This window comes from Thunnus maccoyii, chromosome 14, assembly GCF_910596095.1.
Source record: "Thunnus maccoyii chromosome 14, fThuMac1.1, whole genome shotgun sequence".
NCBI classification, from domain to species: Eukaryota; Metazoa; Chordata; class Actinopteri; order Scombriformes; family Scombridae; genus Thunnus; species Thunnus maccoyii.
In genome coordinates this window covers 10,945,814-10,973,720 of record NC_056546.1, presented here as the reverse complement: position 1 = coordinate 10,973,720, position 27,907 = coordinate 10,945,814, and the positions used below count along the sequence as shown (strand labels likewise).

At 40.4% G+C, this 27,907-nt stretch overlaps 1 protein-coding gene across 1 annotated transcript in view; it reads right to left on the bottom strand.

Moving 5' to 3' along the window:
- The window catches only part of pcnx2 (pecanex 2), a 33,168-nt gene extending 6,442 nt beyond the window's left edge, over positions 1 to 26,726 (bottom strand). The window contains exons 1-33 of the mRNA XM_042434331.1: positions 26,261 to 26,726; positions 24,280 to 24,482; positions 23,289 to 23,406; positions 23,161 to 23,197; positions 20,664 to 21,190; positions 20,277 to 20,471; positions 18,792 to 19,268; positions 18,495 to 18,690; positions 17,458 to 17,608; positions 17,161 to 17,303; positions 16,605 to 16,683; positions 16,242 to 16,377; positions 15,458 to 15,600; positions 14,699 to 14,852; positions 14,297 to 14,329; positions 13,572 to 13,743; positions 13,282 to 13,392; positions 12,835 to 12,926; positions 12,343 to 12,452; positions 11,749 to 11,857; positions 11,044 to 11,136; positions 10,710 to 10,860; positions 9,277 to 9,418; positions 9,013 to 9,190; positions 7,886 to 7,994; positions 7,664 to 7,793; positions 6,111 to 6,169; positions 5,619 to 5,834; positions 5,270 to 5,523; positions 3,237 to 3,470; positions 2,549 to 2,652; positions 1,835 to 1,979; positions 1,393 to 1,623 (exon numbers count right to left, since the gene is read on the bottom strand). Of these exons, the coding sequence (XP_042290265.1) occupies positions 1,393 to 1,623; positions 1,835 to 1,979; positions 2,549 to 2,652; positions 3,237 to 3,470; positions 5,270 to 5,523; positions 5,619 to 5,834; positions 6,111 to 6,169; positions 7,664 to 7,793; positions 7,886 to 7,994; positions 9,013 to 9,190; positions 9,277 to 9,418; positions 10,710 to 10,860; positions 11,044 to 11,136; positions 11,749 to 11,857; positions 12,343 to 12,452; positions 12,835 to 12,926; positions 13,282 to 13,392; positions 13,572 to 13,743; positions 14,297 to 14,329; positions 14,699 to 14,852; positions 15,458 to 15,600; positions 16,242 to 16,377; positions 16,605 to 16,683; positions 17,161 to 17,303; positions 17,458 to 17,608; positions 18,495 to 18,690; positions 18,792 to 19,268; positions 20,277 to 20,471; positions 20,664 to 21,190; positions 23,161 to 23,197; positions 23,289 to 23,406; positions 24,280 to 24,482; positions 26,261 to 26,413 (5,385 nt within the window). The 5' untranslated portion in view covers positions 26,414 to 26,726. The remainder of the gene's footprint in view (positions 1 to 1,392; positions 1,624 to 1,834; positions 1,980 to 2,548; positions 2,653 to 3,236; positions 3,471 to 5,269; positions 5,524 to 5,618; positions 5,835 to 6,110; positions 6,170 to 7,663; positions 7,794 to 7,885; positions 7,995 to 9,012; positions 9,191 to 9,276; positions 9,419 to 10,709; positions 10,861 to 11,043; positions 11,137 to 11,748; positions 11,858 to 12,342; positions 12,453 to 12,834; positions 12,927 to 13,281; positions 13,393 to 13,571; positions 13,744 to 14,296; positions 14,330 to 14,698; positions 14,853 to 15,457; positions 15,601 to 16,241; positions 16,378 to 16,604; positions 16,684 to 17,160; positions 17,304 to 17,457; positions 17,609 to 18,494; positions 18,691 to 18,791; positions 19,269 to 20,276; positions 20,472 to 20,663; positions 21,191 to 23,160; positions 23,198 to 23,288; positions 23,407 to 24,279; positions 24,483 to 26,260) is intronic.
- Between the last annotated feature and the right edge of the window lie 1,181 nt (positions 26,727 to 27,907).

The following is a 27,907-nucleotide window of genomic DNA, read 5'->3' as shown; positions in this document are numbered from 1 at the left end:
TGTAGCAGTTCGGTAACAAGTGAAACAGTTGCACAGTGTATAGCTCCTTTTGAATTAGCTGATTAGCTAATAATCGCGGATAATACAAGGGGGGGACTCAAAAATTCCAGGAAGCCATTGATAATACAGGAGTCTGGTGTTGTTATCGGATTTGCTGCTAGGTAGCATACGCCTGCTGCTTGGTGTAACTAAAACTGGGAGTGAAAAGGAGAAGAAACTCAGGAGGTTCTGGACATGGTGACAAAAGATGACTACAGGAAATGTTTCCAGGTATTGGAGTGTGATCACAACATTAACAAGTGTATCACATCTCAAAGAGAGTACTTTGAAGGGGATTAGAAACATACTACTGACAGATTTATGACAGTTTTTTTTTAACAATTCCCTGAATTTTTGGGTCCCCCTTGTATAGTAATCGTATTAGATTTTATTTAGATGTAACTGTCAGTGATAGTGGCTTTTCAGTCATGTTGCAAGCGGTTTGTTGACATTTCTGTAGTTCTTTTAGGCAAGTGGGAGACATCCTAGCTTTCACTGACTTGAAAATACAACTAGGAGGCTCATGTGAACAATTTTTCCTACTACAGTCTGAACAATCTGACGTGAACAAAGCATCTACTTTTATTTTTGGGCCAAACAGTGCAGTGACTTCCTGAAGTCTTGTCTTCATCGTGACATTACAACCAGACAACCAGACTCAAGGAAGTCACTGCCACCGGCGATGAAATAGTCCAGCACATAAACCCCCGTGAAACCACAAATAGGTGTTTTCACATTTCAGTTTTTGTACAGATTAAACAAACAAGATGCAACGTGTTAAATAGAAGTGCTGGTTGGCAGAATGTAGAAACTATTCCTCCTCTTATCTGTTGGTGAACTTTTGAAACTTAAGTGCTGAGAGTTAGCTGGAAATATGACCACTTAATAGTCATAATTGCAGAGTCAAATATATTGATCACCAACCCTTTTGTGGTCATTTTTGCAAGCCTGCACTTCTCAGGAGACACTCTGCCTCCATTCATTCAGTTCCTGCAGAGGAGCATCACAGATACTGTTCAGACCAACTGTAGTATGTTTTTTACGAAGCAGCCCAGATTCTACAATGCAAGGATGAACTACAAAACCTTGTCCAAGTTGGTATAGGCAGGAGGTTTTCATACTATATATACACACTACAAAGTCGACTAGTCAGACCTTACAGGCAGTCAGGGAAACATCTGCATTCAAACTACGCCACACGTTTTCTCACCGGCTTCCCCTCACCATCTCACATTACTCATTCCCTTTCCAAACCTACATTTTCTTACTCTGTGCTATCGCAGCAGCCTGAAAATTGAAATACATTTCACACATACAAAGCCACATTTCCACCGACAGCCTCCGCCTTTTTACCTTGATGACCTTGAAGCTGAGGTGGCGTTTGTACAGCATGATGATCTTATACTCGTCCGTGCCGTCATCAATCATATGTCTCAGAGTGAGCAGCGTGTCACGGCTGGATAGCACCGCCTTACGCCAAGCGGGGTCACTCTCGTGGCAAATGACGAGGCTGCTGCGGTAGTTTGTGATGGCTTCATACAAGATAGATGCCTCCTCGGTCTCCTCCAGACACGTGAAGTGATCCTGAAGGAGCAGGGGACAGAGGCATGATGGAGCACTAGAGAATTTAATCAGATTTATACAAAAAGGTCTACTGCAGGGATGAGAAATGGCCATCATGAGGACCTAATTTGACCTAATTAAATGAGGCACAAATGTTTACGATACAAAAGAAATAGTGAAAATCCGCAGATGTACACAGCAGAGCAGAGAGTACAGAAGCACTTTACTGTACCTGGTGCAGTTTGAGGCTCATTCTGACCGCAGGAGCCACAACTTTCTGCAGGAGGTCCAGATCAGCAAAAACCCACTCATCTTTTGTGGCGATGCGGAAGTCGCCTTTAAACAGGGTGTTGAAACCGTACAGAAATGACTCCAGACTTTGAGGTGAAGGGTGGGGGGTTTATGGGGAAAGAGAGCAGGGATAAAAAAAGATAGAGAGAATTATGAAACTGTTAAGTATCTTAACAATATAAACCACACACAGACAAATAGTCATTTGAGTGCAGTCAGAGAATTCTGTCTGAATGATGTGGATGGTTGAAGATTTAGCAGCTGATGCCCCCTTGTGGTGTATCTGTCTAACTGCAGGTAAATATCTGCTGCTGCTGCCTATTAACTGACCTCAATCCTGTTTTTACATAACACACTTTTCAACAATTTTTCAGGTAAATTGTACAATTAAATGTCATTTATTAATTTGAAATCCTTCCTGATGCAATCCTGAATGCATAAAAACACACTTTAGTCTAGTTTATATCGTATTTTTAGATTCATTAACTGTGAGTAACTATAACTTTTATTTGAGTGGTTTTAATCAATTATATTAAAATCTGTATAACATACAAAACACTTCAGTAAGTGATTACAGGTAATTCATAAAGCCATTCTATCTATATACATCTACATACAGTATATTTGGTGTGACGTTTGTGTCACTGAGGTTTACCTGTTGGACATGTTGTGTGACGCTGTGCCGAGGGATCTCCTCCCCAGGACTGAGAGAGCGTAACACAGAGTCACCAGAGGAGATTCTTCATCACTTTCCACAGGCTGCACACAAATACAAACACAAACTTACTGTAGGACTGACAAGAAGGTACTGGCATATAGGCTAAAGATGAAAAATAAGGACAGATTCTACCATAGTGCATTTATGGTGATCATATTTAGTGTTCTTATCATGAGAAAAGGGTTACAGGAGCAATTTGCAACTTTAATTGGAGTTTAATTTTTTCTATAATGCAACATTTGCTTTCCTTTTACTCATTTCACATCATTGCATAAATTAAACATAATTAATCGCTGATTTTTTAAAATTAATTCATTATTTAAGTGATTTTTTTCACTGGCCCCTGCTTCTTAAATGTGAATATTTGCTAGTTTTCTTAGCCTTCTATGATAATAAACTAGATATTTTAGGTTTTGGACTTTTGGTCAGACAAAACAAGCTATTTGAATATGTCAACTTGGGTTGAAGGAAATTTTAATGGGCCTTTTTCACTATTTTCTGACAGTTTAAAGACAAAAGCAATTATAAATGAAGTGATAATACACACATACACAATACACACACACATAATACACAGCAGTAGACAATGATTCTACTGTGACCCGTAACAAGGTTTATGACATACTGTCTCCATCTTGCCAGCGCAGTACTGGATCCATTCCAAGTAGACATTGCAAAAGCTGGCGCGCGTCACCCCCTGCAGGCAGTGCACGTAGTCCTCATCAATCTTCACACTGAAAACCTGAGGATCACGCTCGATGTGGTGCCACTTGGTGTAGGACTGCAGTGCCTCCTGGACAGTTGCATCCTTCAGCCAGGTAGACAGTTTGGGAGACTGGACCAGATAGTAGATAATACTCTGAGAGAAGAGAGGGAAGATGGAGAGATGGAGGGCAGAAAGAGAAGAATGAAGGACAGTAGTGGAGTGTGAAGGGTTAAAATTAGACAAAAGCAAGATACTCAACACAAGGAAAGTGAAAGAGAAAGATATGTGCCCTTGTACAGAGTGTAGTAGCTGCCGACCACATCTGGTATCACTATTGGCAGGCTGCCATTTGTGATAATGATTAATGCATAAGGTATTGGTTTATCTGCCAATTAAACTGTTTAACCTTTTGGCAGGGGAACCTTTTAAGAGCCTGTTGAGAATAGTGGAATATTCAATTTTCAGTCTGCCACTGGAGAGAGGGCAACTGAATATGTCAAAAGTTGATGCATTATTAAAGCTGTACTCGGTTTTTTTCAATAGCAGTGACTCTGAATTACAGCAAGAGAAGAAAACATATGCTTAAATACGCAGAAATCACAGACTATGGAACAAGCGTTCTGAGATGCCTCATACAAAAAGAAACAGAGGAAAAAAACAGATCTAATAATTGTAAGTCCAGCTTTCTTTGGACAGATTGATTACTTTCTGCTGTACTGGTGTAAAAAATGCAGTGGCATCTACAAAAAACAGGCAATCTATGGTTGGAAGTTGTTTCTTACAGGATAACTAGACATTTCTTCACCTACAAATAACCAAAACTGTGTTCTCTGGGAGCTCTAGCTTTATATTTTTTGACCTACATTGAAAAGATAAGTGTATTTCTATAGAATATTCATTTAGCATTTTGCCAAAGAAAGAAAGAAAACATGGGGAGAGTGACAAGGGGAAGGTGACATGTTACAAAGGTCCCCAGTCAGGATTATTATGGGAATATTGCGATCATATGCATCTTAGACCACTTGGCTATTAAAACGCCCTAAAAGTCTTGTATTTTAACTCTACAATCTTGCCTCGAGTAGCTATAAACAAATTGGTGTTACACTATTAACTGTATATTGTTCTGCCACCAACAATCGTACCCATTCAAATACATGCAAACCACAAATGTTAATACAGAGTTCAGTGATATGGAAAAATGAAGATACTTTACATCTGTTTGAGTAGAAAAAAATACTACCAATGATTATTCTCATTATCAATTAATTTGTCGATTATTGTCTTGAATAATCAATTAGTTGTTTGGTCTATGAATTGTCAGATAGTTGTGAAAAATGTTGATCAGTGTTTCCAAAAGTGAAGTCCAATGTCTTCATTTGTCTGGACCAACAGTCCACAACCCAAAGACATTCAGTTTACTGTCATAGAAGACTAAAGAAACCAAAAAATATTCACATTTGAGCAACTGGGATTAGAGAATTTGTTTTTTTTCTTATAGAATGACTCCAACTGATTAATTGATTAACAAAATAGTTGGCAATTAATTTAATAGTTGGCAACTAATTGATTAATCAACTAATCATTGCATAATCAGGTCATCCTCAGGTATTATATCTTATTTTATAAAATAAAAAAGAAAAGACACATAGACAAAATATTTAAATACAAAACTTCATCATTCTCTAGTATTCCACTAAACTATGTTGTCAAAGTGGCATAATCTGGGTTAGTAACTGATTAGCAATGCTAATTTCAACAACAGAGATTACAAAAACAGAATCTTTTCATTGATAGACAATGAAAATCAATATGTTGCTCCGCTCTGGTAAAGTGGTAGTATCCTGATGATCAAAATCATCAAAAGATGTGTGCAAAGAGTTGTGTAAAGCAGTGCCTCAGTACACAAACATACTCTCATCTCCTGTGTGTTTTGCTTTGGAGTGAAAGCGTACCTTCAGGTAGTAGGTGATGAGCAGCTTTCGGAGGTCGTAGACTTGCAGCATGGTGGCGGCGTTGTTCTCGCTGATGCTGTAACCCTCCAGCAGGTACTTGGTGGCCATCACCTCCCAGGCCAGCCAGCGCAGGTTGAAGGCCGCATTGCACGACAGCATGTGGGGCAAGTGGCCCGGTTCACAGCAGCAGCATGCATCGTCCTCCTCCACACCCTCTGTGATGGCCTCCACCTCTCGCTGCTGGCAGTACGTTCCTGTGGATGGAAAGAGATGGATGGACAGTTATTCAGAGAGACGGATAGAAACAAAGAAGGGATAAAAAAGGAAGGGAGGGATGGTCGAACTTTACCTCTGAACTCCAGACCTCTCAGCTGGAAGGTGACCAACCCATTGCCGATCTCGATGAGGTGGACCAGGGCATTGAGGTAGTCTGAAGCCAGGATGAAACAGTCTCCGGCGCTGTAGTTGCCCCATCGGCCCAACATAAGGTCCCCACAGAGTGAATGCTGCAGCGAGCGTGTCAGGTACTCGTAGAAGATGGAGTTTAAGTTGTTATCATCACACCCTGAGAAAGAAGGGCAGTCAGAAAGAGTTAAAAAGTTAGATCAAAAGCTAAGCTTCTTTTTCTCACTGATTCTAAACTACAAGAAGGTAATTTGTGCCTTTTGTGATTGGTGGCTATGAAAAAAAAGGCTCTGATAACTTAACAAAATCTTGCTTCAATCATGTATAATTATCCTAAATTATTCTACAGGATCACAAGCATTTTTTGTATATGGCATCTTGATTTAGAGAGGACAGGAAATCAAAAAAATCCTGAAATTAATGTAATTGTAGTCACCCGTCTCCTTATCCACTTGAGACACCAGTCTGCTGTTGGAGTTGTCGATACGCTTTGTACTGCAGAGGATGAGAGGCAAAAATATTAAAGCATCAAAAAGGCTGATGATATGCAGTAATCAAAAGGCATCATTAATACTGTGTAAAGTTGAGTGAATAAAACAAACAAACTTTTTTTAGGACGGCATCGCTGATACAGAAAATATATCGACTTGAAATCTCCCCAAGAATTTCTCAGAAACAGTCCTCCTGAATATCTAATCTTATCTGATGCAGTGTGAGAAACAAAAAACAGCTCACACTAGTTGTAAATTTACCCTACAGCAATCAGAGATGCTTAAAACTAAATATTTTAGGATGTTGTTGTCCGTATCTTGTCACGTTGTCTTGGTGTTTGGAAGTTCACATTGACAGCCTGCACATCTATTACCTAAAGCATCATCATATGACCCCAGGAGAGATGATGCTGTCAATACATTTTATTTCATGAGTTTCAGTTCTCATACTGACAGCACAGTCTAAATATAATCACAGGCTACTTCACAACAAAGCGTCAGGAGTATTTTTGGAGCGAGCTTTCAGCGAGCTGCAGTACAAACAGTCACTCACATCAATAAGTAAGAGGACACAGAGGGGTTGGATTGTGTAAGTGTGAGCGAAACACAGAGTGAAGAGGATGGCGTCTGTCTGCAAATCTGCCAAACTCAGCTCAAAAGGATGAGATTGATTCTGCCTTAAGTAAATAAATAAACTGATGGATGTGAGAAATGCACACTCAATCCATTACTTATAAGAAATAAGTCTACTAGAAGATTTGTCTTCCTCATGTACATTCAGACAGCAAGAACACGTTAGACGGAGAACTAGCATGTGTCACATGGATACAGTGAACAGCACTTGTTAAATATTGATTTTGATGACTAATATTAACTTTAAAGTTCTTTTTTTTTCAAATATATCTGTTTGGTAAACACTAAGGAGGAAGCAAAAGCAAAATAAAATGGGATATTCTATATTTTTGTTATCATCAACAAATCAAAATTTCCGACTTCCCTACCATCTTTGTGGTCTCAGTCCCAAACCCATCGGTTTCTACTGAAGACCTAAATCTTTAAAAATGGGTCACAAATATAATGTTTCAAAGATTGACTGATTTGTATAAACATCTGGGCACTAAAGTGTTCAGCAAACATTACTCAAATAGGTGCAAATTGTGCATTTGTTGGGAACTATTTTCAGCCACGGATTAATACACATTTGGTGCACTAGTTAGTATTTAAATCAGCAGGACAGCCATATATGGGATTGAGTCAAAGTAAACTACAATGACGAAACATATCACCCAGTGCAACTGTGGCTCATTGATTAGTTTTTAATAGTTTTTGGACAATAATGGAGCTCTATGGCAAAGAGGAATAAGCGACTGTATATCAGGCTTTTGATACACAAGTAGTAATTGTTAGGAGGCTCTCAAGATTTCCTCACATCTGCAAGCAAATGATCTTCAGTGACACCTCCAGGTTGTCTGGAAAACTCACTGCATCGGGATCTTACTTGTAGTTTCGCTCCCAAAACTTGATGGGCCGTGGATAGGAGGAAATGAAGATGGCGCTGCCCAGGAAGGGAGCCAGTGGGGCGTAGAAGATGGTGGTGAGCAGGGTCTGGAGCAGGAGCATGGCTGAGTCTGGACACACACACGCCAGTTAAGAAAAAAGAAAAGTGGGTACTGATGCACTCTCACACACATATACGCGCAGGTCTTAAGAGAAAGGATACGAGGCACTGCAAATGGCTGAGCAAAGGCATGGAAAGCGCTGCCCCAGGCGATCTGCCAGGGAGCGATGTAGACCAGGATGAAATGGAGCTTCAGCAACAGCTCACGCATCTGGACAGAAACAGAAATAACACACTGTCAGTCCCAAATAATCAGAGCGCAACAGAAGAGTAGTTATATTAAAGGGATGCTGTTTTTTTTAACTCGGACAACCTCACAGAATAAAATAAAGTGATATCTATTACACTCCACTGTAAATGTAAAGGAATGCAATACAATATGTTTATAAGTCTCACTTAAAATCAAAACAAAAGCCTATTCAGTTCAAAACTTCACACCTTTATAAAAAGACTTTGGTGTTTGTCCATGTCAGTGATACAAGTAGTGTCACCAGCAGGTTGCGCTGCACAAAGAGAAAATATGTTGCTTCTGTTGTTTTTATTACTGATCCGTCTTTAAAGTGGTCCTCCTCAGTGATTCCGTATTGCTGATAGATGTCCTGACTTTAAGCCCCAAAAAGATGGATCCTGCAATTCCCACAATGAAACTCAAAAGCATCTTTTTGTGTTAGAGCCTCGCTGTGTGGTAAATGCCTACATCTTTCAAACTCCACACCTCCCGGCTTTCTCTTATAAATTTATAGTCTCCACGCCCAAACTGAACTGATGACATCTCTCAGGTAATTTTCTCAGACATGACAAAGCTCCTCTAGAACCACAGAAGACATTACACAACTGTTTTCAGAGGCTGAGTTGTACTCCCAGTGATGAGTGAACTGACCTGTGCTGTATGTGTAAAATCTGTGGAGGGGCCCCTTTAAGTGAAATCACTTAAATAATTTTAAAGGTCAGGGATGAATTGAGATGTCAAGAGTCGAGGCAGACATGACATGTGTCTGCCTGTTTACTAGAGTGTGTGTATCTGACTGTTGACATTTTAATTCTTACTTGTATGTCTTGTTCAATGTCTGTATGAGTTTGTATCCATTTCTCTGTACCTGTTGCTCTCTGTGTTTCTGAATCCATCTATCATAGAGATAATCCTCCTATCAGGATGCATACCGGTATGTTCCCCCACACAGCATATTAGTTTACGGACACATTCTCCTAAATATCATCTATTTTCTAACCTTGTGAAAGACGATGGACATGATGAAGAAGTCCAGCAAGAAGCTCTCGGAGGCATGCGGACAGTCGAAGTGGAAAAAGATGAGCGTGAAGAGCAGGGTGAGGAACTGGAAGCTGGGGTCGCAGAAGGACGAACGCAGAAGTTTCAGCCCAGCGACTGTCGTCAGGAGAACATCTAAGCTGAAGGAGGGACAAACAAACTAGGGTGAGTTAAGACAACAGATGACACACACCGATGGACAGGCTAGCTCTATGTGTCCACTCACTGAATTCCCAGCTTCTTGCGGTGACTGAGGTCGAAGCCGTCGTTAGTGAGCGCGCTCAGTATGATGGCGGGGTACACCACGTACTTCTCAAAGCACAGGAGCCCCACGTACAGTCGCTCAAACCACATCAGCACAGCGTCCTCTTTAAGACAAGCAAGAATAATAAACAGAACACAAGAGGATCAGAATGACAGCTTTCTAAAGCAAGAGGAGATGTAGTTCAGGTGTTTTAGAAGCTTGTTTTGGAGGTCAGAGGGAGGAGAAAAGGAGAAGCCTTTTTGTATTTACCTTGACCGTGGAGTTGCAATGTTTTGGCCCTATATGTTTGTCTGTTTGTCTCAAAAACTACCTAAAATATTTCAGTGAGATTTGGTGATAAATTAGATCACGGGCTGACCCTAAACCGGTGTCCAAAACTTAGAATTTTGGCAAAGCTGTTTTTTCAACACTTCTACAAAATTTCATACAATATTAACCACATTGTGTGCATAAAATAGCCCAACAGAAGTCATTTATTTGCTTCTAGCCATGTAAGTAGTGTGGCTCTATGGATGACTGTCTGTCAGTCCACCACTTTGGTCCACACTGAAAGGATTACCATGAAATCTGGTACAGATATTCATGTTTCCCACAGGACGTATTCCTAACTTTTCCACGAGTGTCTCCATGAGGTTGATCTTTTTGGTACTGAATGAAATATTTTGGCAACTAATGGCTGAATTGCTGTAACTTTGTAACAGACCTTCAAGGTAGAGAATAAATTCCAGAAAAACTAATGACATTCACTTAAACCTCCGCTGGACCTTGTGCTTAGGGCTAATTAGCAAATATTAGCATGCTAACAGGCTAAACTAAGATAATGAACCTGGTAATTATTACCTGCTAAACATCAGCATGTTAGCATTGTCATTGTGAGCATGTTGGCATACTGACATTAACATTTACTGTAGCTCAAAGCAAGTACAGCCTCACAGAGCCGCTACCATGGCTGCAGATTGACTCTCTTGCTGATATCATTACTGCTCTGTAACTGCTTGCTGAATTCTTCTGCCATAACTCTTAAATGCATCGCACAATTGCAACCAAATTTAGATGACATGTGCACACATCTACACTGAGCAAGCCAAATTTTGATGACACTTCATCAATGGGCAGTACAACAGTAACATGAATTTAGACAGCCGTAAAAACTAGCCATAAGCCATATAAACTCAGTGGTTGTGGATCAAGACCTAATATTCACAAGTTTGATTTTAAGTAGTTACTCTCCAAAACTCATGGTTTCCACCTGCCAATCAGCAGTGTTGTGGATTTGAATCCAGATTATTATTATTATCCAAAAATAATAATTTAAACAATTTGGCGGCGCGCACACAATGCATGTAAACACTTGGAACAGACAATTCTGGGTTTTCTACAGAAGGCATCCTGACCTCTGGGTTCAAATTGGTGGTACTCCTTTGTCTTGAGGACCGGATGGGAGATCCACAGCCATGGGTGATGTTTCCTCAGCTGGGGAATCAGGTAGTGGGTGACAAACCCCACCGTCACCGCCAGCGCGTACAGTACGATGGTCACGAAGGGCTGGAGACAAGTCAATAGATAATGAAAGAAACATGATGAAGACGAGCATTTAAATGAGAGATATTAAATGAACAGAAGATATTGAATGAGATATTAAGCTGATCAGTGGGGTGTTGACATTAACGATTACTGTTTAATGAGTCAAAATGAGGTAAAGTGATTGGAAAGCAATCAAAATCTCACCTTGAGAGACAGGAACACAGTACTGGCAGTGATGGCAAAGGTTAGGATGTAAGCAACGGAGCACACGACAACATCCGACAGCAGAATCTCCTTCTGCAGAGCACGAGAAGGAGGGAGAGCTCCAACGATTAATAATCCACACTGAATGAAAATGAATTCATTTGTCAGATTCATTTAGGTGTGTGATTATCTCTGTCTAATTGTTCTGAGCCTTCAGTTTTTGGAGATCAAAGCTGCTGCAGCATGAGAACAGTTAAGAGTTTCAGAATCCCCATTAATACTGTAAAAGGCGGCTGGAGGCTTGTTTCCTCTGATGCATAATTCCCCCGTAATTACAGACAATGATCGACAGCGAAGGTTGTTTTATAATCTGGCTTGCAACACTGAGTTTAAGACACATACAGCACATATGAAATCCAGGACTTACTGTAAGTGCAGAGTTAATGAGTATTGATTTTTAAAGTGATAATTAGGGTGAGCTGACATGAGCTAATATGGCTCTGGGCTGCTGCAATTCACAACCATAACAACTGTTCAATGAATGCTCAGAGGACTAAAATAAACCCTAAAAGTGTTTGTTTATGCTGAAATAAATTATCTAAATCGCTGAAAATAACCTGAACCATTACTCATCATCATTATTGATCAAACAGCAGCATTAGCTTGAGTTTTTCAGTTTATTTCTACATATTAATTCTTGGTTACCATAGAGTTCTGCAGTTTCTCTGGTAGCGGGTCTTTAATGTCAGTGTCTTCTTCCTCCTCTTCCTCACTCTCAACCAAAGCAGGCATTACCTTTGACTTGATCAGAGATCTGTAAATAAAAATGTCACATGTATAGGTTAGGACATTGAGTTAGTTGTTGAATAACCAACAGATTTTTTGTTTGAAACCCTAAAACAGTTATAGTTTGATTTCTTATTTTATATTTCCAACATGATCTTTGCTAAGCTTTAAACAACTTGAAGTAAAACTACTTAAGCAGAATGAGTAAACGTGAAAAATAATGTTTACTAGATAAGATTGTAATGTTTTTTTCACTTTATGTTGACAACCGGCTGTCAGCTTGAGTGAAAATGACTCAAGAAATGATAAAGTATGAACGTTTTTTCATCTAAAGTAGAGCATAGTCTATGCATTAACCACCTGCCTTTGTTTCATCATGTTAATCAATTCAACTCTCTTTTATTTCATGCACCTCTCTAATTTTTCATTCAACCATTATTACAGTAGTAGTATTAAGAGGAGTATTAAATGGATGGCAACCAGGGAAAGTATAAATACACTCATGATACTTACAGCAGTACAGAGGGGTCACTGCTCTGGCGACTGAGGTGGTAGGAGAAGACCACCAAAAGGCCACAAAAACCAGAGAACAAGGCTGGGGTGTGTTGCTCATCCCACGGCTCCTGTAACCACACAAACACACACTCTGTTGTGAATCATACCATCATGTACTACTGCTTTTACTTCTTCACAGTTCAGTTTAAAAGCTTCAACAACTCTTCCCCCAGCATCATCCTTGTAGTCACTTTTGAAGGATGACTAGCAACGCTTTGTGTTTCGCTGCAGCTCTGCTTCATTCCATTAGTAAAGCTCTCTGGCTGCAGGCTATTTATATCTGTACTCCATGTTTTCTTCTAATCCTACAGCCAGGAGGATGACCGAGAACACAGATTCAGAGCAAAACTCTGAGGAGAGTAGAGGGAGAGAAGACTATATTCACATCCCCCTATGTACTCATTCAACTCTGTAAGCTCTGTTTTGTTTTTTTCAACCGGATATGAGTACCTTGAGAGCTCCGAAGCAGAATCCGTACAGCAGAGACAGAGCGATCAGACTGCGTAGGATGCTGTAGATTGCAGAGATGAGACTCGTAGCAGCTGAGGCACACATATCAGAGTGAAGATGAAAATACATGCAGCAGTATTAAACAATGATGAACGAAGATCAGCTTGTACTGTATCTTAGTTTATGGTTGTTCAATCACTAAAAAGATGCCCCTTATTAAAACATTAGATACAAAATTTCAGTGATTCTTTTAATTATTTTTTTAAAAACTAAAACATTATACAGATTTTACACACAGGCATCAAACCAGAGCCACAAATCCACAGATGTATCTGTAAATAACAGTTTACAGTGAATACAAACATTTAAAATGTATATCTATCATGGATGTGGATTCATGATTCACACATTACTGAAATCAAAAGATGAGAAAAAAGATTTACTAACCTGTCCCACCAAAAAAGTGCATGTCAATCTGCTCCAGCACGTAGATGGTGAAGGTGTTGATTTGGGGGAAAAGGCCCACCAGGAAGGTGATGGGGAAGCAATGTGTAAAACCTGTTTTATGCATAAAAATATAAAGAATCCTTAAAGAAATAAAAAACAGCTGGAAAACAAACATAAAGCATAAAATCGAGCTCACTTTTATTTATTTTTTTTAGAAAACCAGGCTACATGTGTACCCATGCTTGTGTGTATTTTTGAGTGTGTGTCTCTCCTGGTACATTTCTCCCTACCCACTAGCAGGTCTCGCAAGAAGCCCAGTAAGTCCTGGCAGACGATGGTGACTCCGTACATGGTGGAGACGGGCAGGTCCTTCCTCCTAAGCAGCTGCTCCAGAATCCAGATCAGAGCACAGAAGATACAGAAGTAGGCCGCTCGGCTGTAGGCCACCAGCTGGTTGTGACCCTGGAGACACACGCACGCACACACACACAGGTTAGGATGTTAGATAAAGCAGTAGAGCTTAATCCTGCTTTAACACAGCAATTTAATGATGTTATTAACTGCTCGCTGCAACGTGATAATACCAACATATGATGGAAATGACAAACTCTGTAGTAAGTGAATCACAATTACAATCACTGCTACAAAGCTGGGTTATTTAAAGTTGATTGCCAATATATCGTCTGTATCTTCTGTAGCCACATTGCTGGTGCAACAGTCAAAAATTGTTAAATAATAATATGTAAAAGGGGACTGTTATGAAAATCATGACGTCATACGGACAGAACAGAAAACATGGAATTAATAAAGAGGAGCAGCGGTCACAAGTTGAAACAAACCCACGTAGACATAATGAATGTATGTACAGTAGGCTTGACATATCTTGCTTATTTTCATGCAACCTAATAGGACTTATTTACTTCAAAGTTGTTGTTTTTTTTTCCGAGAAGTTTGCTCTGTCTTTGCTCTGTATAATTTCACCAGTGGTTCAGTAACAAAGCAATGTTACACTCACATGTGTTGGCGAAGCTGCATCTGGTTGAACACTCTGGAAAAGAAAAAAAACACAGAAGCCAACACTGAATCACCCTATTTGCACGTAAACATGAAAACAATTGAAAACAACAGAGCTACTACCCAGTTTAACAGAAGTGGAAGTGAGTGGGGGCAAATAGGAACTGATGTCATGTTTTATTTTTATTCTACATTAGGTCACCATGGCACACATTTAGATTTACATGATTTATTATTAATTCCTCAAATACAATTCAAGTTGGTTTCTGTAGTCCATCATCAAAGAAGACATTTTGAACAAATAATACAATAGCTCAAAGCTACAGTTTGCAGACATGGCTTATGTTTGACAGGGGGAGTGGTTAGTATCCTGCCTTCATGCAGAGATATGGTGTCTTTTTACCTTCAATAAGGAGTACTGACAGCTGGCGATGACCAGACAGAACTGGAAGATCCAGAAGTCTTTGAAGCAGCCGTCGTTGAGAAGCACAAAACCAAGGAAGGAAACCAGGAAGGCCATTAAGACTGCAACTAGATTCTCCAGAACCTCTTGGTTTCTACACAAACACAGAACAGACAAAAGCATATACAGTATACAGCACTTTAAAATATATACAGACAGGTATCAAGGGATTCAATTAGTGCCCAGGTGATTAATTAAATTGGAAAAACATGACTGAAACTGATCCCTAAAATATACAGTGTTTAAGATTTTTTTTAAGCAGGCAATTATCTTCCAGTCAGTGTCATCGGGTGAAATCAGCGGAAAAGACAATGCACTAAATAACAGCACTGACATGGCACTGTGTTAAATGTAAAAAAGTGAGGTGGTCTCAGATTAATTAGTTTATAGAGAGGATATAAAAAAATACATAGAGTACGGTCTTGACCTGCTCTATGTGAAAAGTGCCTTGAGATGACTTCTGTTGTGATATGGCGCTATATAAATAAAAAATTGATTGATTGATTGATATGCCTTTGTCTCTAAAATTCTGATTTTGTCTAAATGAAGAAACAGTTTTACATTAATTTCAGATAAATAATTGAAACTAGGTGCTTGTGAATCTGCAAGCTGGATGATGTGAATGATGTCTGAGTTTCCAGATGTGGGAGTTTGATATTACCTGTCCAAGAGAGACAAGCAGGTGTTTTGTATTTTTACCTGTCCAATAGGGCAAGCAGGGTGAGTCGGTCATACAAAATGTTGATAAACTTCCCAGGAAACAGTTTGAGTTTGTAATAAATCTTCCTGGTCGGTTTCTCCTGAGTGGAAGTCTCTGATGACTCATCCAAAGAGTCCTCTTCCTGCCACACACACATGCACACAAACACAAAAAATCATTTATACACACATGAATTCAACTGCAATGACACAGGAAACGAGAGGAGTCTGATGTTTTATATCTACACGATTTCCTATGTAGGATCATTCAAAACACATTCAAAATCATTAAAGGTACACAGAGCAACATATTTTACACAAGCTCTAAAACACAACGTGGTGCATAAATGATTCAGCAGAGAGTCTGTGTCGTTTGAGCTTCAACAACTGATCCAGGCAGCTACTGTCACCCCTGCTGGTCCACATACAGCAGTGAAGCAGAAGGATTTAACACTGATCATTTCAAACAGCAGCAGCAACTCATATTTACATCAAAGTTAATCACAACTCTATTACCATCCTCCTCATCAGGAATGCAATTCTTTTTATTCTGCTTAAACTCTTTATTTTTGAAGTGATATATTTTACTCTTAAAACTGTATATTTTGCTGTTTATTGATTATTTGTTAATTGGTGACTGTTAAAAAACCCTGACTCCATAATTTTGTACATAAAATAGAATTTTTAAAGTTTTTTTATGCTGTCTTATTTGCACAACGTTTTGCAAATCATGGATGCCACTGCAATTCACAACAAAAGAGAAACAGTGAAAGTAGATGGACACCTGGAAGATCTCAGGGTGCGTCCTCCGTGGCCGTAGTCTGTGTGCAGGGATGATGCGTCGCTGGAAAGGACAGTCAGCGTGAGGTCCCACCAGGCCGTCCTGACACTCCGAGTTGGAAGAAGTTGACAGCAGGTCACTGAAGACACACACATAAACAAAACAGGCTGATGTTATTATGTGGAAAAGGCCTGATTACATGCAAGCATGAAAACATAAGAGATGGAAAAGGTAGCAGTGGAGGAGAACAAGCAGGTAGAGAGCATAGGAAAAGGGGAGATGAAAAAAGGTAGGAATAGAAGTGTTTAAAGTAAAGAAAAATTATGAAGAAGAAGAGCGTTACAAATAAAGAGTTAACATTAGTACCACATGTTGCCAGTGATGAGCTCAGCTCCTAGTGGCAGGTTGAGGGCTCTCTCTGCATACAGCTTACGAGGTCTGTCTCCTGGTGAGACAAACACAATTAAAAAAAAAAAACTGGTCAGAAAATGTTTATTTTGGACACCCAGTTAATCAGCAGTAAAATCTTTTATGTGGGATTTGAATTAATTTGTTGATGAAGCATTGTCACAATACAGATAGGAATCTGAGACTGACAAAAAATTGACCAGCTTCACCTTTTGGAGGCAGTCCAGAAAGATGTTATTTAATCCACCAGATTTTTGATCCGTTTCAGAAGCAAAGCAATCGGCTGCTGGCAGAGCTTCCCACACACAGTGTATATTTGTGCAAAAGATCAAAATATCTGACCGTCCCAGCACAAATAGATTCCCCAAATTGATAGAGGATCAGACTGACTGAGTTGACTACATGTGATTTATCTCAGCTTGTCTCCAGGACACAAAAACATCACATTTCCAGGAACTACTTGTAAAATTATGCAAATACTAATTGTTAATATGGTTCAAGAGCAGCTGCTTACTGTGCACTGTATGAAAGGTATAGGCCTCTTCTTTGTTGGTAGCTTCTGGTCTGCAGATGACCTGCAGCATGGAGCTCTCTGATTGGGAGGTTTGAGAGGGTAGAGAATCATAATCTGGATCTTTTTCTCTGTCTGTCTGAGGGCTGGAGACAGAAAACACAATTAACTGGAGATCCTGGATGCTTGAGTCTATAAGTGTTTATAAGAGCTACTGTAAATGTACGTGGGTCTGTGTCTGAGTGGATTCAGCTTTGTGAATAATTTTACTGAAGCGTATGAGTGTATAGACATGTGTACCTGTCAGGGGAGACTATTGGGATGTGTGTGGGTAGTATGGCCTGTAGAGTGTCAGTAGCCAGACTGGTGGGTGGTTTGGGTCTCTCTGGTTTGTTGTCCGAGTTGGTCTCTGTTATCGTCTCATCTGGTCTGGAAGTTGCAGTGAGACTCTCTGTAAACAGAGCAAATGGATTTTGTAAAGATCAAATTAAAAGAAACAGAAATTTGTTTTCATGAAATTAAATATAAAGCCCCAGTTGATGGTGAGACAATTCATATTTCAAATTTGCTACCTTTAAAATGTTACCCTTTCCACATTGTTAAAGCTGCACCCATGAACAATTTAATATTAGACTATGTGTGCGGGAAAAGTGATGCTTGTAGTGATAAACTGGCAGATAATTATCACCCAATTCTGCAGTTCCACGCAAATGGAGCATTTTAGCATATTTCAGCTAATTGTTTTGGTTTTGCTATTTTGGTTTAAAGTTAGCAACTAGCTGGTGAATGTAGCGTAGCATATAGCAAACTAAAAGAGAAACATTTCACTCAAGAGTTGGTGGAGACCAAAACAGATCTAAAAGAAGAGTAAATAATGGACTGACATTCCTCAAATGGCCAGAACAACGATTCCAAATAAAAGCTAATTTTGCTACATGTCCATCAGATGTGTAAACAGGTAACTGTTTGCTAGCATGTCTGTCATAAAAACTTTATAAGGTATATCAGTGTTAGGGTTAGGGTTAGGATTAGGGTCAAAACTATAAATTAGCGCACGTTTAAATAGTACCAGAGGACCAACATTTTAACTTAACTACAGCCTGTGCTGAGTGACTGACCACCCAAAATTAGCATCTTTAGAGCCTAAGGGGGCTAAAATATCTTAATGATCTGATCTGAATGATCTGATTGTATCTAAAGTATAGCAGTAATCATCCATCACACAGGGAGCTTTATGTGGCAACAGGAGCAACAGCAGGAATGCAATTGCAGCTCATAAACCAGTGCTGACATAGCACTCATGTATGCACTTATCTCTAAAATGTGGAAAAACAAACCCTTTTGCTGGCATTCACTCTCCTCTGAAGCTCCTGCCTCCTCTTTGCTCTCTGGACCCTCCTCTTCCTTTGTGCTGGCCCCTGCCGCTCTGGTGCTGAGGGATCCCAACAAGGAAACAAACTCCAAGAAGTTGGATTCGTTGGGAATCTGGCCCTCCTTCGCCTCCAGATCTGACTTGGAACTGGTCATGGTGGTCTAACAGAGAGACAAATGTTTGTATGTCTGCATGGACAGATGGATGGAGATTACCAGAACAGAGACACAGAAATAGAAACAGAGCTAAAGCGCCAACATACTGTGTTTTGGGAGCGATCTGAAAGCAGCACAGCATCTTTCCCACTGTCCATGCTCAGCCCGCGGATGTGAGTCCTTCCCCCAGGCCCGTAGCGGCCTAAAGCTGGGGGCAGACGGAGGAACCCTTGTGGATCCACATTAGAATCCAGAGGGTCCGTGTCGTCAGGGTGGGAGTGGACGTCGATGCCCGACGAGCTGTTGTCGTTGGTCAGCTGTGGGCTCGGTGTGCTGTCATTGGTTAGCTGCAGTCCGAGATGTTCCTGATCCGGACACTCCAGTGTGGATGACTCAGAACTGGTTGTTTCTCTACACAAGTGAAACTCTTCACTTTGGCTCGCCGTCTGTTGCTGTTTCGGGGTGGGGTCGTCCTCTGAGCCAGCTCCTTCTTCACCTTCTTCCACTTCCTGCTTCTCCTCCTCAGGGGAGTCAAAGGTGATGACAGGGATCTTGATGTGACATTCTCCTGCATCCTTTTGGGCCTGATGGTACACGCAAAGACATGTTTCACAGACTGTATTCTTTACACACAACAAAGCCTTGTTTAGGAAACAATCCTACCACCAGTAGCAGTCACAAAGACATAAGCTGGCGTGTTAACTTCTCCTGCATGGATAAGTTCTCATTTTAGATTGAACACTACAATGTGGGCTAATTTGAAATACTGTGTGTGGACTTCCATGCACACTTGGAGACTTAAAAGTGCATTTCTGTGACCTTCGGACTGTCAAGTGCTCACTACCATTGATCAAGTCTGCACTTGATGCAGACTAGAGTGTTTGGCGTTTGTCTTATCCATGGCAACAAGTGAGGACTGATTTCCCACCTCATTCTCATTCAGCAGTAGATTTTATTCCAATAGTGATACATAAATACAGCAGAAATAAGGTAAAAGTTTGTTAACAATTAACAATTGCTTTCACATAATTTTACAAGCTTCTGCAGCCATTTTGCTTAATGCTGCATAGATTATGGGGGTAAAGGCAGGGGCAAGAATAAGATAATCCAGTGTACAGTAGTCATTACATATATTAATAAAACAAACACACAGGATAATTAAACCCATAATAAAACTACAGACCACATTTCAAGAAATTAGCCTTCCTTGAAAATAGTGTATTTTCACCTTTTTACAAACTCAGTGCAGCCAAACATTGTTCAAACCCACAGAAATGTATTTTAAATTCTTGTGGGGATCACGAAGTTTCCAAAGATACCAAATAAGTCTGGGCAAAGTTTGGGGAAATTTGTATAAAATGATAAACAAGATATTTTAAATAGACAAAAAAAAATCTTGGGTTTAAATATTTTGCTCGATGTAAACATCACATATTTTCAATAAAGAGCAGGAACAAGCTGATGCAGAATGTATATGTGAGACTGTGTCAAATAAGATTATTTAAAACAGCCTTGAAGCTACTTGAGGGGGAAAACTAGATGTTAAATGTGATTTATGGAGAGCGGTGAAATTCACAGTGGGTCGGTCTTACCTGTGCATTCTCCAAAAGGCTCTGCTTGACGCTCTCCTCCAGCTGAGCAGCAGTCTGAGGGTCGCAGCTCATGGTGATGATGATCTTGACTGTGTCGCTGTCGTCCAGGCGAGCAGACACAGGCGTGGGGCCAGAGTTGTCGACGAGGACCACTTCGATCTCGTCAGAACAATACGTCTCCTCCACTCGCTCAGCCTGACAGACATACAACACAAGAGACAGACAGAGGGAAGAAGTATTTCCATGATGTACAATAATATAACCTGTTTTCAATAATATAACCTCTTGTCGAGCATGAGTGATATGTAGAAGTCACATTATGTCACATTCAAACCTTGCAAACATAACTACCTACACCGATTCATGTGGTATATCTGTATGAACTACCTGTGCAGCAAGATCTGGGATGTCGATGAAGTCATCCTGGCGGTCCGGGGGGGTCTCCAGTGAGTTATTGTTGGCATCTGAGGGCTCTTTTTGCCCCTCACTCTCCTCCTCGCTCTCATCTTCACTTCCTTTGGAGGGAGGGAGACCTTCATCAGCTGTATCCCTGTCTAGAGTCTCTTTATCATTGCTATTTTCCTCTTTTTCTATCCTGTCCTGCTCTGAGTCTTTCTCTACTGTTCTTTCCTGTTCTGATTGCTCTCTGTCCGTCCCCGTCAAAGAGATCTGAACATCTGTTCCTTCTCTCACAGTTCCAGTATCAGTTATTTCTGCGTCCATTTTCCCCGTCCCACTAGCAGATCCAGGCCGCATCTCTTCTTTTTCAGCTCGGGATGGGGGCCTCTGCCGGGCCTGCAGCAGGGGGGCGGTCTGGTCGGGATTGGGGCTGGAGAGGTCATCTGGAGAAGGCTCTGGGCTTGGGTGTAGGCCTCCCTCCGTGGGCCTCTCCTCTGCAGCACACTCACCCTGCCCTGGAATCAATCCAAATATAAAGTTATATTGTAGATTTTAAATGTAACAATAATAAAATCACTCTAATCCTTTGCTTTATCCCTTTCAGCCAAATTCTAATTCCTGCTATGGAAATGTTGTATTGCTGGCTCACATTTGGTTGGAATGGCATCATAAGTTATTATCTACAGCAGTGCTGCCGCTAAAAGAAAAACATAATTCAAGCTCTATCTGAGTTTGCCACTGACACATAAATAGCTTCCAATTGCAATATAATGAACTCCAGAAGATACCAGCATTTTGATACAATTGTGCAACCATCTGATGCAATGCACCACAGTGTTTATAGCCCCTTTTTTCGATCAGCTGACTTTGCTCTGACTAATCTCCAGTGCATTAGGTCATAAATTTATGGGAAACAGTCAGCTGGTCTTATTGGCTGGCTAACGGACCGGCTGCTAGTTCTGTGCTTGTCTGAGCGTATTTACAACAATGATGTGTTAGCAGAAAAGGAAGTTGTCAATCTACATTGTCTAAGGAGTGATCCAGTGCATTAGGGAAGAGGAACAGAGTTTGCTTCCAGCAGGGACTGATTCTGACAATACACAACAGAGAACATGTTTCCCCAAAGCACACACGTCAAGCCTCGATAGGTACAATAACTTGTGATTAGCTGATAATAATCTGACTGACTTTATACTGTCTTTTTGCTGTCATCTTTCTTTTTGCTGTTCATCAAGATGTTTCTGCCATAGTCAGTCAGATGCAACTTAAAGCTATAGTATTTTCATGTGTTTCTATAATGCAGCCCCTTTGGTCTGGTCTTTTTTGTTTTTATCTCTGAAGTCATCGGATCCCAGTCAATCTTTCAGCTAATCCAGCACCAGCCAATCATCCTCAGCTCATTTTTAACAAAGGTGAACCTTACTACAGCTCAGAAACGACTCCTTTCTTATTCCTTCATCCAAGTAAAAGACATTAATACTCACATATCAGAAGAAAACTACTGTCTGAACCCCTAAAATATTCATTATGTCTGGACGACATAATGAATATCCTACATTTAGAGACTTTAAAAACAAGCTCTCACAATCTGATTTTACAAATTTGGCAACCCCTAAATAAGTACCTTGCCACTTGAAATTAGAAGGCAATCTATATTTTAGACCTTTGTAAAATGTCATAGTATCACACAAATAACAGTGAATGATATACTGGGAAATTAGGTGGATAAGGCAGACAGAGTGGGATTATCTGGGCTTTTTTTGCCTTTTCCTCACTTTTTCCCTCTGTTTTTATTGTTATTACTGTTTATATGTATTTTCTCATTCTGACTGAATGCCATTGGATACTTTTATAACACATCCTTTGGCTTTATAATTGCTAAACTGAGCAGAAACTAAATTATTATTATCTGTATGTTTGAAGCAATATTTGAACTAGAATTTCCCCTGGTCAAAGATATCGCCTTGATCAATCCCAGACTGATATTCAGCTTTTACTCCTCTAATTCCAATCTTATCATGCACTTTCATTTCTACATATTATAATATACCATGCTGACTGCTGAAGCACAGGTTGTTTTTTTTGTGAGAATTTAACAACCCCCATGATGGCCTGATGTCTCTGCTTTCCACAAAACAAAATGACGTCAATTCATTGTTTTAAAGCAGAACATGCACCTACAGATGGATGACATATAAAAGGAAATCGGATGAAAACCATTCTTGCGAAAGATATTCCCTTATTTTGTGTTTTGATGATGGCAGTGGAGAACGCTGTATAACAAATCAGTCCAAACTCTCTCATACAGCAGGTGTTCAGTTGGGCCTTAGCATATGACTCACATTATTTTCATAATTAAAACATTCTGTGACCCTTCCTGCCCTCTATGGAAGCATTTGTTAAGTTTATCCATTCATTTATTCAGGTTTTTCCCTTTAATTTATCACCCATCTGTATTTTATTCAAAATTAAAGAGAGAACAGACCTTCCACAGTCTTCCCCTCATCTGATTTTGAACACTCCTGTGTAGAAGACAATTCAGAACACGTTATTGAAATTAGGACATAATATGACCATCTGAATTGTATGTTCATGTTAGCAGGTGTCACTCACCACCCCAATCAGCCCTGAGTCGGTTTCAGTCTGTTTCACTGTCACCTGGATCACCGGACTGGGACGCTTTCGAGCCAACATCGTCATGGCAACACTGTCGGGGACTGTGCTGCTCTTCCTATTAGACAAAGACAAGAGATGGGGAGAAATTAAATGAAGTGAGAGAGACAGAGGGATGAGGAATCTGTAGAAGTTCATACATCAATACGTCACTTTCAGAAGAAATAATCCGACCTCCATTCCCAGCCTTTCATGTTTTGAATGCTAAAATACCCTGATTTATTGAGATGAGGAAGTGGTAAAAAATACTAATTTTTCGTCGAGTCTCCCTGTTTCATCTCTCCACACACACTTCAAAGATTATAATAAAATCAAAAAAAAAGAAATACACACATTCAGGGAACAGGAAGCGGTGGATTTTCTTTTATTAGTCCCTTTTGCAGATCAAGTGTGTCAGAGCGGAGTGGCCGACTGAAGATCACTGACCTCCCCTCATTAGCTCGCTCATTCACCAAAGCTGTACTGAGTCTTTGAAATGAAGTGGAAAGAGTCTGTATCCCACTCTGAGACACTTGATCACGAAACCAATCCGATCTCAAAGACAAAGAAGACAGAAGGAAGAAAAAATACACACATACAGAAAAAGAGGAGACTAAAGAATGGTTAAAAAAAAAAAAAAAAAAGGATGTAAGCACGGCAAGGCACTCAGTCATACTTGCTAAAAGTGACATTATTCTAAAAGGAGATCTCAGGCCTAAATGTACAATTTCATGTTAATAATTAAGTTGTAATCATTAGGGATTTAGCCCTCTGGCCTAGATTTTCTAATGACTAACCTGGCAGCTGAGCAGAATCGCCAGTTTTTTGAATGTATATAATAATCTCTCAGCATACATCCATAAAAATGAGCCCACATTGCTCAGCTACTTCAGATTGAGCCCACTGACTGTGATTTCATGTGACATGTGACATGTGACTGTATGGGGTTTACCTGATGCTAGCGGGCAAGCAGGAGTCCGAGGCGTTGCTTTTCTTCTCCGGAGCCTTGCTGAGGTCAGAGAGGCTGCTGCGGACCACCGCCTCGCCCTCGTCGAACATCAGGTGCAGCCGATAGTTGGCCAGCTTGATGAGGATGAAGAACGCGGTGATGGAGGTGCAGTAGATGCTCAAAGCCATGGTGGTAGGGGGCAGGGCCTGTGGAGAGGAGAGGAGAGGGGAGGGGAGGAGAGGATCTTCATCATATTCGAATCTCATCTCCACTTGATGCTACAAAAACAGTGTTTGATTTTATGCTTCACGCTGTAGCAGCCTGTTCCTGATGAAAAAGCACCGACTATCTCTTCTCATCTTATTGTCTGTAGGTAAAATACTGCAAAAGGTTATGCTTATTCAGTTGAACAGCCACAATGTTCCCTGAGTGTATTACAGGCTCGCTGGACCACAAGATCTAATTTGATTAATTGGTGGATTAATGGAGATTATTGATCCCCATGGGAGAAATGGCCCATAGCAAAGAACAGGAAGATTAAAGACAAAGTATCTGCATCGTGCCGATACATGAGTCACACCGATCTACAGAGAATTCTTGCTGTGTTGGAGGCTTTTAGTGTCTGCAGGTATAAATTTAAAGTCCAAATTCATCATCCACCTGCAACGGTGCTTATATGTGATTGTCCCTCAACTTTCTACTGTCATTTATTTTTGCTCTGTGTATTGTGTGTGACCTTCAGATAAAATGCTAAAAAACTTGAAATTTGAAACATGTCTGCATCTCTCCCAGAAAACGCTTATGTTGTTTTTTGAGGGGGAAACAGTGGATGTTTTTTTTTTAAACAGACTGTGAAAAACTGGAACAACATTTTGATATAGCTTTAGCAGCAAAGCGCTTAAATGTCTCAGCTTGCCTTACTAACTCTTATCTTTGGATGGCTAATTTGAGGTTATCTGAACACAGCGGACTGATAAATAGCTTATGACATCACTTGACCTTAAAGTTATAAAGCAGCACATCCCGATGAGGGACAGTTCCTGGTTATAAAAAGTGGATGTTTACTGTGGCACCTACATATTAGCCCTGATTTATTGGATCAAAAGCAGAAAAAAACAGAAAAAAAATAAAATAATATCTCATCTGGTACAGATGAGTTCTATACCAAATCTAGAGGATGTACCCACTGTTGCATAAAAATATTGAGACACAGTATTGAAGTTATGTTCACTTCGCATGATCCATTCACATCCAATAAGCGGTTGCCTTTTCAGTGCGTGACTGCTGCTCACATCATACCATCTATTCATTTCAGGAAGTGGATGAGACTTGTGAGTACATTGTATCTTATCATTCATGCTTCATCACAGCTGAGGTCAAGGCATTTGACCTATGTGGCAACTCTTATCTCTTTGTTCATGCTACCATCCTGCTGTATAAAGCAGAGTGAGAGCACAAAGGTCACTGAGGAGGTCCCTAGAATGAAGGAGCTTAATTTGACTGTATGATTCAGTTGAAGTTGGGGCAGTGAGATAATGATCAAGAATGCCTGAATCATCTTGAAACTGTGCAGACTGTATCTTCATATAAATCTCAGGTAGACTGGGAACTGCCTAGATATTATTGTAATGCAGCCTGTGTTGCACCTCAAAGGCCATGACATGATATGAAGACATGTTATGGATCCACGGTTTCACGCTTCCTGGCTCTCCCATTGCCACATCCAGGAGCAGCCATGCGTTCAGTCACTGCATGCAGGGGAAAATACTGCGACAGTGCCTTTTCCTCTAGCCCTCAGTGGCAACCAGACAATGAATGATGTTAGATTATTGCAGAGCCACGTTTATCCGTGAGAGGATAAACGGGCACATGAGAGAAAAAAACAAAAGGTTACCCAGGTATCGTGAGCACCTCACACCCCCTCCGCGGCCTTGAACGTCCAAATTAAAAAACAAAAAAAAACAAAACCCAAATTAAAACTCACCAGATGGAGAGATAGGGGCAACATCAGGAGAAATATCCACAGATAGAGGTGGCAGGAGTTGTTGAATTTGTTCTGATCCGGGTCGTGGTACCAGCCCCCGGTCAGAGATGCCCAAACCCCCTGACGCAGGGTCTGCACAACCTGGGAGCCCATCTCCCCTTCTCTTTCCTCCTCCTCACCGCTCAGGTTGGACGGACGGATGATGCTGCTGCTGATGCTGCTGCTAGGCTACAATGAAATGATCTCCTTTAACGCACGCTACTGTCGCTACGCCTCCATGTTGGGGCGTTAGAGCACGTCTTCTGCGCCTTCTCTTTCATGCCTCGTCGTTCATCCTCGGTGCGGTCCTCTCGTTTGCCTTCTCCCATCGCAACGTCGATTCGTCCATTGCTGCTGCTGCCGCGGTCCTCATCTTGTCCTGTTCTCCTTCCTCCTTCTCCCTCTCCTCTGTCTAGCTGCCTGTACAGATGCGCAGCTCTGACCGCCTCCCCTCCCTTCCCTTTCCCCTTCCCACTCTCCCTCTCTGCCTCCCTCCTTCCCCATCCTTTACCATTATGTTTCCCACCTTCACTGTTTATCAAACGCAGCCAAGCGGTTTGCAAGTAAAATCAGTCATGACATACAGTAGTTCATAGTATGTATGGTATATGACTAGATATGCGTATGTATATAGCAGTATAGGTTATGTGTATGTAGGCTACAGAGGTGCAATGATTGGTCGATTAATCAATTAGTCTATCTACAGAAATCTAAACTATTTTGAGAATCGATTAATCGTTTTGAGTAATTTTTAAAGAAAACATACAAGAATTCTCTTGTTTCCAGCTTCTTAAATGTGAATATTTTCTGGTTTCTTTAGTCATCTATGACAGTGAGTTATGAGCTGTTGGACAAAACAAGACATTTGAGGTTGCACCAGTGACCAATGATCAACATTTTTCACCATTTTCTGACATTTTATAGAGCAAATGACTGATCGACTAATCAAGAAAATAATCAACAGATTAACCGATAATGAAAATAATCCTTAGTTGCAACCCTAGTAGGCTACATGTAGGCTATGCATGTATAGTATGTGCTCATGCATACTTGGATATACTATGTGTTTATTTGTAAATAGACTTGAATCAGAATTAGGTTCATTGCCAAGTAGGTTTGCACATACAAGGAATTTACAATGAAAATATGTGAAATATACATTCTAAGTGAGAAGAGTTGCTACAGGTTTAAATTTTAAATTTGATGACATTTTCATGTGGTAATAATAATAATAATAATAATTATCAGTATTGCATAATAATAATTACATTATATTAATCAATTATTGGTAGTAAACCAATAAAACTGATTGTATCTGTAGCAGTTGTAGTAGTACTACTAGTAATAGTAGTAGTAAGCCTATTTATAATATTATAGAAGTATAAAATAAGGCTACTTTCTATACATTTTGTCGTTCACGTGGCAGGTGTTGAGATGGAGTAAGAAAGTGTGTGTGTGTGTGTGTGTGTGTATGTGTGTGTCATAATATGGTCCATAATGTCCCTGAAGGCGCGCTCTCCTCACACATTCCTACGGTGGCTCCTCCTCCTCCCCCCCCCCCCCTCCTCCCCCACTGCTGCGGTGGTCACGTGTGATAGAATCCACCAA